Source organism: Xenopus laevis, chromosome 8S (assembly GCF_017654675.1).
Source record: "Xenopus laevis strain J_2021 chromosome 8S, Xenopus_laevis_v10.1, whole genome shotgun sequence".
Lineage (NCBI taxonomy): Eukaryota > Metazoa > Chordata > Amphibia > Anura > Pipidae > Xenopus > Xenopus laevis.
The window spans coordinates 93,957,352-93,970,647 of record NC_054386.1 but is presented as its reverse complement, the minus strand read 5'-3'; the positions used below and the strand labels follow the sequence as shown (position 1 = coordinate 93,970,647).

Genomic DNA, 13,296 nt, shown 5'->3' with positions numbered 1-13,296 from the left:
ATTTTTTTACACCCATCATATATATATATATTTTAAGCTTCAGAACCCACAAATCGCTTAATAAATTAGTAAAAAAAAAAATAATAATAAATAGTAAAATGTATTGTCTCAATAAAGGAAAATAGAGAAGAAAAGAATGAATACATTACGGAATATCGATCCAAAATGATTTTTTTTTTTGCATTGTGAAAAAAATAAAATTCGAATCAACTTTCAATGAAATGACACCTTTTTTTAAACAATATAGCAGAAGTCATCTGATGAACTGACATTTTATTTTACATTGTATTACCATCCCAGAGACCCAGAAAAAAGAAAGGGATAGACAAAAGCAGCATTCAGTTGAACGTATGTCATGCAAATACAGCTAGGGGACCTGTTATCCAGAATGCTTGGGACCTAGGGTTTTTTGGATAAGGGATTTGGATTCCTTAAATTCTTTAAAAGAACAGTATAACTAACAAAAAAATGTATTTACAAAAAAATGAAAATATTTTACATTAACCTATGGTCGAATATCGAGGGTTAATTAATCCTCGATATTCGACCGTCAAAGTAAAATCCTTCGACTTCGAATATCGAAGTCGAAGGATTTACCGCTATTCCTACGATCGAAGGAATAATCGTTCGATCGAACGTTTTGAAGGATTTTAATCCATCGATCGAAGGATATTCCTTCGATCAGAAAATTGTTAGGAAGCCTATGGGGACCTTCCCCATAGGCTAACATTGGCCTCGGTAGGTTTTAGGTGGCGAACTAGGGGGTCGAATAATTTTTTAAAGAGACAGTACTTCGACTATCGAATAGTCGAACGATTTTTAGTTCGAATCGTTTGATTCGAAGTCAAAGGTCGTAGACGACGGTCGAAGTAGCCCATTCGATGGTCGAAGTGGCCAAAAAAAACATTCGAAATTCGAACTATTTTTCCTCATTATGGGCCCCATAATGTACTGTTGTGCTGAACTGGTAAAACTGGTGTGTTTGCTACAGTAGCTCTACTATAGTTTATATAAACAAGCTGCTGTGTAGCCATGGGGGCAGCCATTCAAGCACAGGATACACAGTAGATAACAGATAAGTACTACTATAGTTTATATAAACAAGCTGCTGTGTAGCCATGGGGGCAGCCATTCAAGCACAGGATACACAGTAGATAACAGATAAGTACTACTATAGTTTATATAAACAAGCTGCTGTGTAGCCATGGGGGCAGTCATTCAAGCACAGGATACACAGTAGATAACAGATAAATACTACTATAGTTTATATAAACAAGCTGCTGTGTAGCCATGGGGACAGGCAAATAAAATAGAGTGATAACCTGAATGATATGACAGGCTCTTTCCAAAAAATTTTGGAAAAAGTTGGATTTTTAAGATAATTCCAACCCAGACCACAGAAATGTCAAAATAGTATAGGGACCTCTGCCACTGAAACAATCTCGGGAGTCTGAGATGGCGGATTTTCAGAGTCGGGCTTTTTGCTACATTGGGCTTTTATAAATCTCGAAAAATGTAATTTATTTTTTTTTAAGAATTGAAAATTCGAGTTTTGCACCAAAAAGCATGACCAGGGTTAAGTATAACTTCACCCCTAAATGTAATAGAGGGAAAGGTCCCCATTTCCATGACCAATATCATAAGACAATTGAAAAAAATGTCTCAATTGTGGTATAAATGTAAAAAACAGGAATATAAGATTCCAAAATTGTATAAAGTAACTTCTTTGTCCGTTTTATAGGTGGTCTCTTCAAACCTGATGGATAAAGTCAATAAGACATCTGTGGAAGGGTTTATTTTATTGGCTTTTTCAGATCTACACCAGCTCCAGATTCCCTTATTCTGTGCCATGTTGCTTATCTACATTACATGCGTCTCTGGGGACTTGTCTGTAATTTTTCTAGTAAGGACTGAACCTTCCCTTCATACCCCAATGTATTTCTTTATTAGCACATTGGCTGCAACGGAAATGATGTTTGTGACTTCCATTATCCCCAATCTTTTAGCTAACCTTATTGCAGGTAAGAACAGAATATCTTTCATTGGCTGCTTCACACAACTGTTTGTCACTGATACACTGGGAGCAGCACAATGTTACTTTCTTGCAGTCATGGCTTTTGACCGAAACCTGGCTATTAGCAACCCACTGCATTATACTTCGATCATGACCCAGACGTTGTGTGTACAACTTGCTATTCTACCTTGGATTGTTGGAATCATTTATGTATCTATTCCGTTCATCTTTACAGCTATGTTGGACTTCTGTGGCCCTAATGAAGTCAATCATTTCTTTTGTGATTTTGCTCCTCTTCAATCCTTGGCTTGTTCTGATCCCTTCATTGCTCAAGTGCTTGCAAGCTCAGCGGCTTTATTTGCTGTTGCGCTCCCATTTATTATAACTGTTGGATTCTACATCCATATCATTATCATTATTGCTAAGATTAACAGTGCCGAATCTAAACAGAAAGCTTTCTCCACTTGCTCTTCCCACCTCACCGTAGCAGGTTTGGATTATCTCACTTCTATCACAGTCTATGTTGTACCAAAGGGCTCTCGTTATGACAGGTACCTTGCCCTTATATTTACTTTCATTACTCCTCTTTTGAATCCATTTATTTATACCTTCAGAAACAAAGATGTAAAGAGAGCTCTTTTCAAATCAAGGAGGTTAAAACTTTGCCAGGGATCATTTTAATTCTAACTGGACACAAAATAAAGTTTCAATAAAACTTATCCTGAATTGTAGTTCTTTTATGCTATCCTAAGTTTTTTTTTCTTTAGATTTTTGTGAAACATTTGAAATGTCCTTCTTTTTGACATGTACATTTAGGAATGTTGTATACATTATTAAATGCCCTTGCGGGCTTGTGTACTGTGGAAAAACTTGTAGACAGCTCAAAGAATGGATCAGTATGCACCGTGCCTCTATTAGGGTGGCTTTGGAACCCAAACCCAAAAGATACTCTAAACAGCACATATCAAAGCAACCAGTGGCACAACTTTGGCTACAGGCTAAACATTCAATAACTAATTTTAGGGGGCAGATTTATCAAGGGACAATTGAACATTCATATTTTTAAATTCGAATTTCTGTTACAGCTACTGTTCACACCTAAGTCCCAGACTGAAACTAGCCACATTGCTCACCTGTTCACACTCATACAAACTGCTGAAGGGGCACCAGCACTGTGTCACTCTATGTAGAACATCTTAGAGTGGTCCTGATATGTTTCCGTGTCTCCTTATCTGTTTTGCCTGCTATATGCTCCCTGTGTATGACATACTCTGCCTTCCCTTTGCTCCCTGGGTGTGCCATAATCTGCCACCCCATGTTCCCTGTGTGTGCCATACTCTGCCCACCCTATGCTACCTGTATGTGCCATAATCTGCCTGCCCCATGCTCCCTGTGTGTGCCATACTCTGCCCACCCTATGTTGCCTGTATGTGCCATAATCTGCCTGCCCTATGCTCCCTGTGTGAGCCATACTCTGCCTTCCCTATGCTCCCGGGGTGAGCCATAATCTGTCTGCCCTATGCTCCCTGTGTGAGTCATACTCTGCCTTCCCTATGCTCCCGGGGTGAGCCATAATCTGTCTGCCCTATGCTCCATGTGTGTGCCATACTCTGCCGCCCCATGCTCCCTGTGTGCCATACTCTGCCCACACCATGCTCCCTGTGTGTGCCATACTCTGCCCGCCCCATGCTTCCTGCGTGTGCCATACTCTGCCTTCCCTATGCTCCCTGGGTAAATCATATTTTGCCTGTCCTTCTCTGCCTGTGTGTGCCATACTCTGCCTTTCCTATGCTCCCTGTGTGTGCCATAATCTGCCTGTCCCATGCTCCCTGTGTGAGCCATAATCTGCCTTCCCTTTGCTCCCTGGGTGTGCCATAATCTGCCCGCCCAATGGTCCCTGTGTGAGCCATACACTGCCTTTCCTATGCTCCCTGGGTGTGCCATACATTTCCTCTCCTTCTCTGCTTGTATGTGCGATATTCTGCCTGCCCTATGCCCCCTGTGTGTGCCTTAACACACACTTAACTTTTATTACATATGAGTGATGAGTGATATCCCTGCAGTGAGCACCAACCATTTGATTTTTTGGTGTGTTACCACCATTAATGTAGACGTGGTCTTGTAGTGACATGGGTGTGGTTTAAAGTGGGGGTAGCATAAAAACAGGGAGTGGCCAATGCTGGCTTCTATTATTGGCCCTCCACCATGTAGGTCAGAAAAATTCAGGCCCTCGGTACCACAGAAGTTGGACAACACTGATATAGACCAACATGTTGTTATCTAAAATTTGAAGGATAACGTGGAGAGTTTCGAAATAGATTTATTTATAATTATTTTTTTTATATTGACATATGGTCATTAGTTATAGTTTTTAACTGGTTAAGAGAATAATGTGATAACACTGTATGAGATTTTTATAATGTGAGTCAGGTAAGAAATTTTGGTTGGCTGTGATGCTGAAAAAAAAACATGGATTGCAATTTTCAAAGCAATTATATTTGCAAAATATTTTGCCCATGTTTCGCTAAGAATAAAATGCCTATAGACTCTAATGGATAGTAAAAACTGGTTAGAAAAAAGTTGCACGGTTTGAAAAAAAATTTCTGACCATGGCACAATTGTAATTTGAATAAAATAACTGGGACAATGCTTAGAATGATATGTTACTATAATGATTAGGAGACTGTGAGGACTTACAAAGGGAAAGAAAGTGGAAGTGGAAGGGGACCAGGGAATGTGCATTGATTAATAGGATAAATCAGTTGCACTTCCATTGTATTTAAACGTATTATTTTTTTTCTTTGTAGCCTGGAGTGCTTCCACTTTCTCCCCTTTGTAGTCACTGTAAGGACTTACCCTGGTGGTCTAGTGGGGCGGCGGGGACACCCGCTACACTTCTCCTCTTCAATATAATGCCGGTTCCTTAGGGCGCGCGCGGCACACATCTCTTCCTTTTATAGGCGCATTGACGCCGGCGTCACAATAGCAGCACGCAATGGTGCGAAGTTCAAATAATATTTAAAGGGACTTGGCGTTTGACTCTTTGCCCATTATAGGTTCAATTCTGTGAGTTCCTGGTGCTATTCCTGTACAAATCTGTTTATCTGATTCCTGTTTTGACCCCTGCCTGCCTGACTACTCTAACTTCTGTGATCCTGACCCTGGCCTGATATCTGACTATTCTGAACTCTGTTATCTGACCCGTGCCTGACTGACCATTCTGATTGATCCTCCGGTTTTTGACCTTTGCCTGCCTGACTTTGCTTGAATTCTGCCTACAATGACCTGGCCTGTTTGACTACGCTCACGTCTGTTCCTTTTACCATGATCTTCTGCCCAACAGACTTTGCTTTATGGTCGTGCCCCTCTACTCGTCCAGAACCCTTAGCTTGGCTCCTCTCGTTTTAAGACCTGGCGGCATCTGATTAGCCGAGGTGAAAGACGGCTGTTAAAGGCCAAGCAAGAGTTGAGGACAGGGAGCCTTGCATTTGTCTTGGATTTTGGGTGCCGATCGTAACACAGATGTTTTAATAGAAAAAAGGGGTTTAGGGAATACAGTGTAAAAGCTGATTTTTTGATTCCTGTGCTCAAGTCAACAAATTCTAAAATAAGACATGCATCCATCAGGCTTAGACATTTGCCCAAATAATTCCTACTTTACATCTCGGTTATTATGAAGAATATTATACATCCACGCTTTTAAGTCTGGGTTTAATTTTATGTATTTGTATATTTTTAAAACCCAAATGGATATCTCTTTATTTATCCACAGTCAACCTCCCTCCATTTAGTTGCTCAGATTGCCAGTTTGCCAAGTTTGCAGTACAATAAAGCTAGTTTATATGTTTCCAAGTTCACAAACCTGTTTGAGAAGAGCTGTATCTGTGCTTATGTCCATGGCAAGTGGTATAGTTGGATTAACTTGATATCCATACAAACAAAGCTAACATAAATACAATAAATATATGGAGACAGAAGAAAAATTAGAAGCCTGCTGTCTGCAGGACATTTCATTTTGTTTATGTATTTATTGCTCTGAAGGCTTAACACTGTCTATATTGCAGGCACTGATTATTACACATTTATTAAAGTTCGAATTCATGTGAGTTTTTTTTAAACTCTGTTAAATTCGATTATACTAGAGATATGAATGGGGGGTTATTTATAATAAAAATCGAATCTAAAACTCGGAAAAATATTCCCGACCCAAAAACTCAAATCAAATTCAATTTGAAATTGACTAAACACGATTTGAGTTTTTTTCTCTGAAAAAGGCTACTAACTAGGTATGCACTGAATCCAGGATTCGGCTTGGGATTCAGCCAGGATTCTGCCTTTTTCAGCAAGATTCAGCCGAATCCCTTTGCATGGCCAAACCAAATCTGAATCCTAAATTGCATATGTAAATTAGGCATGGGAAGGGAAATCATGCGACTTTTTGTCACAAAACAAGGGAGCAAAAAACATTCTTTCCCACTTTTTCCTTTCCGCCCCTAATTTGCATATTCAAATATGCAAATTAGGATTCAGATTCGGTTTAGTTTTCTGCTAAATCTTTTACGAAGGATTCGGGTTTCGGCCGAATTCCAGAAAGTGGATTCGGTGCATCCCTACTACTAACAGCATAAAAATGGTCACTGGACCTCTCCCATTGACATATACATGAACTCGGAAGGTTTTAGGTGGCAAATAGTTGGATTTGAGTTCAGGCCAGACTATTATGAACCTCAACATTCCAATTCAAATTAAAACTCGATTCAAAAAATTCACTATTTGAATTTGAGAGTTTTGACCATAAAAAATTTAAATTCAAATTTCCAATTCAACCCTTAATAAATCTGCCCCCCCCAGTGATGTTGCGTTATTCTGCAGTTGCACTTCATTGACTGAAACCTAAGTGCCTGGTCCCATATATCACTCTTGCTCATTTAGGGGCCCATTCACCAAGTTCGGGTGAATGAATAGAGGGAAAAAAGCTCGAATTTCGAGTAGTTTTTTGTGCTCCTCGGCTATCGAATTGGCGTAAATTCGCCTGAGTAGAATGATTCGAATAGATTGAGCGCAAAAACGATGCGACTATTTGCCCATTCGATAGTCGAAGTACTGATCGAGCGCAAAAACGCTGCGACTATTCGCCCATTCGATAGTCAAAGTACTGTCTCTTTTAAAAATACTTCGACTGCCTACTTCGCCACCTAAAACCTACCGAATTGCTTTAAAAGCCTATGGGAAAGTCCCATAGGCTTGTTTTCTAAGTTTTTGATCGAATAAAAAGGCATTAGATCGATCATTCGATCGAATGAAAATCCTTCAATCGAATATTCGATTGTGCGCCTATTCGCCGGGTGAATATTCGCCCATTCGACTATTCGCCAGCGCATAAATTCGGCTGAATTGCCTATTCGATTCTATTCCCTCGAAATTCGACCCTTGATACATCTGCCCCTTAGTGTGGGGGTTTCTGGGTGTGGTATGGTATTTAAAAACATTATTCAATTTCTGTTCCTGCTCCTTGTCCTGCTTCTTATCTAGCCACAGCTCCCTTTTTGGTTTGCCTTTGCTTCTAGCCTGTTTCTTTATCCTGTTCCTTTTTGTCTCATCTAAAACCTGCCGAATTGCTGTTTTAGCCTATGGGGGACCTGCTAGAACCTATGTGGAGTCAATTGGTGGATTTTGAAAAATCTAAGGATTTTTTTGGGGAAAAACTTCTAATCAAATTCGATCGAATGTGCTTTTCCTTCGATTTGTACCATTCAAATTTGGCCCGAATACGGACTTATTCGATTGAAAACGGACCTATTCGACCAAAAAAACTTCGACTCAATTTCGGTTGGTCTTTTTGAGTTCGAATTTCGAAGTTTTTCAATTCGAAATTCAACCCTTGATAAATATGCCTTACAGAGTATTTGTTTTTTTAGATGTGTTCAGTGACCCCTATTTGAAAGCTGGAAAAAGTCAGAGGAAGAAGGCAAATAATTAAGCCAAATTGAAAAGTTGCTAAGTCATTTTATAAGATACTAAACATTAACTTAAAGGTTAAATGTGGTATAAAGTCCTAGGGGCACATTTACTTAACTCGAGCGAAGGAATAGAATAAAAAATAGTTCGAATTTCGAAGCATTTTTTTGGCTACTTCGACCATCAAATTGGCTACTTCGACCATCAAATTGGCTACTTCGACCTTCGACTACAACTTCGAATCGAACATTTCGAACTAAAAATCGTTCGACTATTTGACCATTCGATAGTTGAAGTACTGTCTCTTTAAAAAAAAGCTTCGACCACCTACTTCGCCACCTAAAACCTACCGTGCATCAATGATAGCCTATGGGGAAGGTCCCCATAGGCTTTCTAGCCAATTTGTGATAGAAGGAAAATCGTTCAATCGATGGATTAAAATCCTTCTAATCATTCGATTCGACGGATTTAATGGTTCGACCGAACGATTATTTTTTCGATTGTTCGATCCAACGAATAGCGCTAAATCCTTCAACTTCGATATTCGAAGTCGAAGGATTTAACTTCGACGGTCGAATATCGAGGGTTACTTAACCCTCAATAGTCGACCCTAAGTAAATGTGCCCCCTAGATTTTAGACTGCAGTCTAAAAATTTAATATAAAATTTAAAGGATAAGTAAACCTTTAAAATTAGTAAATGTATAATTGATGAAAGGGCTATATTACTTACTGCAATTTACATTCATCTACTTTTTTTTAATGATGGGCAAATTTATTCGTGGCGAATCTGCTGGCGAATAAATTCATGAAACCTCCGTGAAAATTCGCCGGCATCCAAAAAAACAGATGCCGGCGCCGTTTCGCAAATTTTTCGCCGTTTCGCGAATTTCGCGGGAAATTCGTCCATCGCTATATATAAGATATATTGTTTGCTAAACTTTGCTTCTATCAAAATCAATTGCCATGAGTGGCTACTACTTCTTGCCGTGTCAGCAAACTCCTTATGGACCCATTTACCAGTGCTTTTCAGCCTATGGACATTAACCTGCCTATACTCAGTTGGTCAGTTCTGACACGGAAAATAAATCTATAGTTAGACGCCTTCTGGCTAGATCTAAACAGGAAATTGCGTGCCGCACGATGGACCGTCGATGTGTCTCCTTTTCTGAAGAGGCGCGCAAGCGGAGTTTCGGTAAGTTATTTCTTTGCGATTTTAAAGTTTAATTTGTCTTGGTGTTTTTTTTTTCGATGGATACTAATGAATTTTTTTTAAAAATGTTTTTGATGGTACTGGTCCTTTAATGCAGTGCTGTCTGAGAGCCCAAGATCACAGCTCATCCAACATTGGCGTTTGGCCTTGTCTCTTGCATAAAGAGATTTCTCCAGATTATCTGAAGCATTTACTGTAATTTTATATAATATAGTTTATTATATGTTGAGGAATGTTGTTCTTAAATTCCTGTACTATTTGCTTGCTTATTGTTTCACAGAGTGAAGTACCCCTCCCCATCTTCACTAGTGATGAGCGAATGTATTATTTATTTATTCTTTCTGAAATTGAGGTGAAAATTCGCTGTGGAAAATCTGGTGTCAAAATCCCGTGATAAAATTGTTGCTGAGACAAAAAAGTCGCCATGAGAAAAAAACTCCCCTTGACTTTAATGCATTTGCATATTTAAAGCAGAATTGCAGGTTTTTCGCAAAGCAAAGAAGTATATAAAGATGTATCTGTTGAACAACATTCTGGGGTAATTATTACTGATTTGAAGAATCACATAATAAAAATGCATACAAAACTCATAAACACCAAACTAATCCGCAGGGCTGTCCTTCTGCGCTGATTTGCTACTTACTCCACTATTTGGGTTTCTGTGTTTATGGATAGGGTGGTGTTCGCCCCCAACATCACTGCCCCTATGTCATCCGGCCTGCCCCCCTACATCATCAGGCCCACCCTCCAACACCAGCCTGCCAGTTATCCCAAAGAAAAAAGGTGGCAACCCTCGTAATAGCAGCCATCAGGGCCTCCATTACAAATCACAGGGCCGCGTGCAACAACATTTTTGGGGCCTCGTCCACACTTGCGCCCAGGCCCTACTCCAGATCCCGCCCACTCCACATCACAGTTAAAAGACCACACAGACATCAGTGCTAAAAAAGTAACCCCCCCCACACAAGTTATAAAAAGCTATTGATGGTCAAGGCCCCCTTATAAGCAGGTCCGGACTGAGAATTAAAATAGGCATTTCAGGTACACAGAGGCCCAATCAGCCCACACAGAGGCCCACCCATCCCCCACCAGCCCACTAAATACTGACTTTCAATGGCACTTTATAGCAGCCCCTCTGGCATTTGCCAGAACCCACAGATGCCAGTCCAGGCCTGCTTATAAGTTACAAAAAAAAACATGGGTGAAAGGGCCCCCTTACAAGTTAAAAAAAATGGGCCCAAAACATATTTTTAAAAAAAACATTGGTGGCAGGGCCCCCCTTACAAGTTAAAAAAAATTGGGACCCCAAAAAAAATTTTTTTTAAAAACATTGATGGCAGGGGCCTATAGAATATTAAAATAATACATTGGTGGCCAGGGGATTAAAAAAAAACACACACAAATTGGTGTTCAGTAGAATTGAACTCATGGCTTTGGGACTTCAACTTCGCCTCCTTTCATGACTTTGGGTCTTTTCGCTGCTTCAGGACTTCAATTTCGGCTGTTTTCATGACTTCGGGGCTTTTCGCCACTTTAGGACTTCGACTTCGCCTATTTTCGTGGCTTCCGGTCTTTTCACCACTTCAGGAGTTTGGCATCGGCTGTTTTCGTTGCTTCGGCTGTTTTCGTGGCTTCGGGTCTTTTCGCCACTTTAGGACTTCGGCTTATTGGCACTTCGGCAGTTTGGGACTTCAAAAATGGCTGCAAAGCTTCGCGCTCTCAAGGGGGGCCCGGCTTTTTCAAAAGTGCAACACTGCTGGGCCCCCCTTCATGCCCGTGCCACGTGTCCCCCTGTCCCCCCCTGATGGCGGCCCTGGCAGCCATTATAGCAGTACTACCATATTCCGCCAATGCAGCATAGTTTGTCTAGTGCCAGCAAAGAATCCAGCAAAGGTTCAGCTTCTTGTAGCAGAATTCCTCACCCAAAGTATCTCCAGGAGATGGTGCTGTAGGACTGTTGTTGAAGTTAAATGACATAGAGTAACTGTAATGCACTCCAGTACAGTATCATCTTTTGAATATGGTTTTTATAGAGTTTTACGACACAAGGGAGAATGTTTGTTTTGGGAACTCAGCACTGTTAATTTGTCCCTTAATTAGAACACAGGGGTCAAAGTCAAGTTTAAAAATTCTTCTCTTTTTTGTGTACAAATAATGACTTTTTATTAATTTCATGGTCTTTCTAGAAGCTCGTCAACTCTAGAATGTAGGTTAGACTGAGGGGTGGTTCTAGGAGCTGGCAACTTCTTTCTGTTTCAGGCTTAAAAATCTAAGGCGCACAACCTCAAAAGAAAATACGGGCTGCTGATCCATAGGAGGTTTCCCATCTGGGTCTCCAGAACAGACTACAAAATATTAAAAGTAATAGATAGCACACCCAATTGAAAAAATTTAATTTATTACAAAAAAGGAAAAAATCATATTTGGTGATCAGTCATGAAAAATGGGGAAAATCATTAAACAAATCTGCCCCCCATGCGTAATCGAGGCCCCATGTTTCCAAATAACATTTTTGTGAGAGCTTTTTTCACATCTTTGTTTCTTAGAGTATAGATAAGAGGATTTAATGCTGGTGTGATGACTGTGAAGAGTACTCCAGTAATTCTGTCCTGCTCTAAAGAGTCTTTTGTAGCTGGTCTCAGATAAGTACAAAAGCCAGTTCCATAGTATAATAAAACAACAGTCATATGGGAAGTGCAGGTGGATATGGCTTTATGTCTACTATGAGTGGACTGAATGTTCAGGAGATGCCTACTGATGAATGTATAGGACATTATAATCAGCATAAATGTGAACAGGGCTACAGATCCAGTAACAATAGACACCAAACGTTCATTAAGGTGGGTGTCAGTGCAGGCAAGTTTGAGAAGGGGTTTAATATCACAATAGAAATGAGTGAGTTTGTTCATCAAGCAAAAAGGTAACCTGGAGGTCAGAATGGTGTGAGTCAATGAATAGATAAAGCCAGTTGTCCAGCAGACAGCAGATAACTGAATACAAATAGTTTTAGCCATGAGCACATGGTATCGTAGTGGATTACAAATAGCAACATACCTATCATAGGACATGGTAGTGAGAAACATCGCTTCTGTGCTTCCTAAAAAATGAAACATGTGGAGCTGAGTTATGCAACCCTGAAAAGATATCCTCTTTTCCTCCACCACCAACCCAGCCAGCATTTTGGGCACTGTAGTGGATGAGTAGAAAAAATCTAAAAAGGAAAGATTGCCTAAAAAGAAATACATAGGATTGTGCAAATGATGATCAAAAATCACTACAAATACAATGCTGAGATTGCCCAAGAAACAAAAGAGGTAAAACATAAGAAACACAGTGAAAAGGTAGAGTTGTAGCTCGGGTTGATTGTTGATTCCCAAAAGGATGAATTCTGTTACCACTGACTGGTTCATCTCAGCCTGTAAATAAGGACAGATATTAGTTGATGTTCAAGCTTTTGTTACTCATTAGAGGAGGATTTTCTTGATGCCAGCTACGATTAAAGATGATTTTCAATTCAAAATGAAATGAAGTGAGAAACAAATAACAAGAGCAATGTCCGACCAGAGAATCAGATTGTTGTTTTAGGATTTCTTTGCCTTTCCCTGAGTCCTCTGGAATAGACTATAGAAAGTGTTGCAAAGGTTATACACAAGGATTACTTTATTTGCAGCCTCTGTAAGACATAAGAATAATAACACAATTAATCCCTTCTATGGCTCATCATAGGTACTGGGCACATGAAGATATTGTTTTTTTCTTAAGAATTTCTCCAAACTTTTAAAAGAAGATGTTCAGTTTTTTTTTTATCATTACACACAGAATGGTTAGAGAAATAGAATCTCTCTTCCAGATATAACTCACACGTTCGAGGCTTTTACAGAATTGAAACCCTTTGTGACAATGCGTTAGTCTTTCAATGAAAGTATGCAGAGGAACTATAGGATAACTGTAATAAACACAGAATACACTGCAAAATGGCCTCTAGATTGGAGAAGACGGGACTAGAACTTGTTTCTTTCAATTAGAACTAAAAAAAAACATTTGAGTTGCTGGTGGATCCAACAAATCTTTTAATACACTGAAAGAAGCTTTTGCATAGGCCACAATCATCGA

At 39.7% G+C, this 13,296-nt stretch overlaps 2 protein-coding genes across 2 annotated transcripts; one reads left to right on the top strand and one right to left on the bottom strand.

The window, feature by feature from the left end:
- The first annotated feature begins 1,836 nt into the window (after positions 1–1,836).
- LOC121397576 (olfactory receptor 6N1-like) lies at positions 1,837–2,695 on the top strand. Its single transcript, XM_041574505.1, has one exon. It carries the CDS (start codon positions 1,850–1,852, stop codon positions 2,693–2,695), a length of 846 nt encoding a protein of 281 aa, XP_041430439.1. The 5' UTR covers positions 1,837–1,849.
- An 8,944-nt stretch (positions 2,696–11,639) lies between these two features.
- On the bottom strand, positions 11,640–12,593 carry LOC121397646 (olfactory receptor 12D2-like). Its single transcript, XM_041574703.1, has one exon. The coding sequence runs from the start codon at positions 12,591–12,593 to the stop codon at positions 11,640–11,642; it is 954 nt and encodes a 317-aa protein (XP_041430637.1).
- Positions 12,594–13,296: the final 703 nt, after the last annotated feature.

Excerpts from the sequence above, each read along its gene's own strand:
- LOC121397646 (XM_041574703.1), bottom strand. The coding sequence starts at position 12,593 with ATGAACCAGTCAGTGGTAACAGAATTCATCCTTTTGGGAATCAACAAT.
- LOC121397576 (XM_041574505.1), top strand. The coding sequence starts at position 1,850 with ATGTTGCTTATCTACATTACATGCGTCTCTGGGGACTTGTCTGTAATT.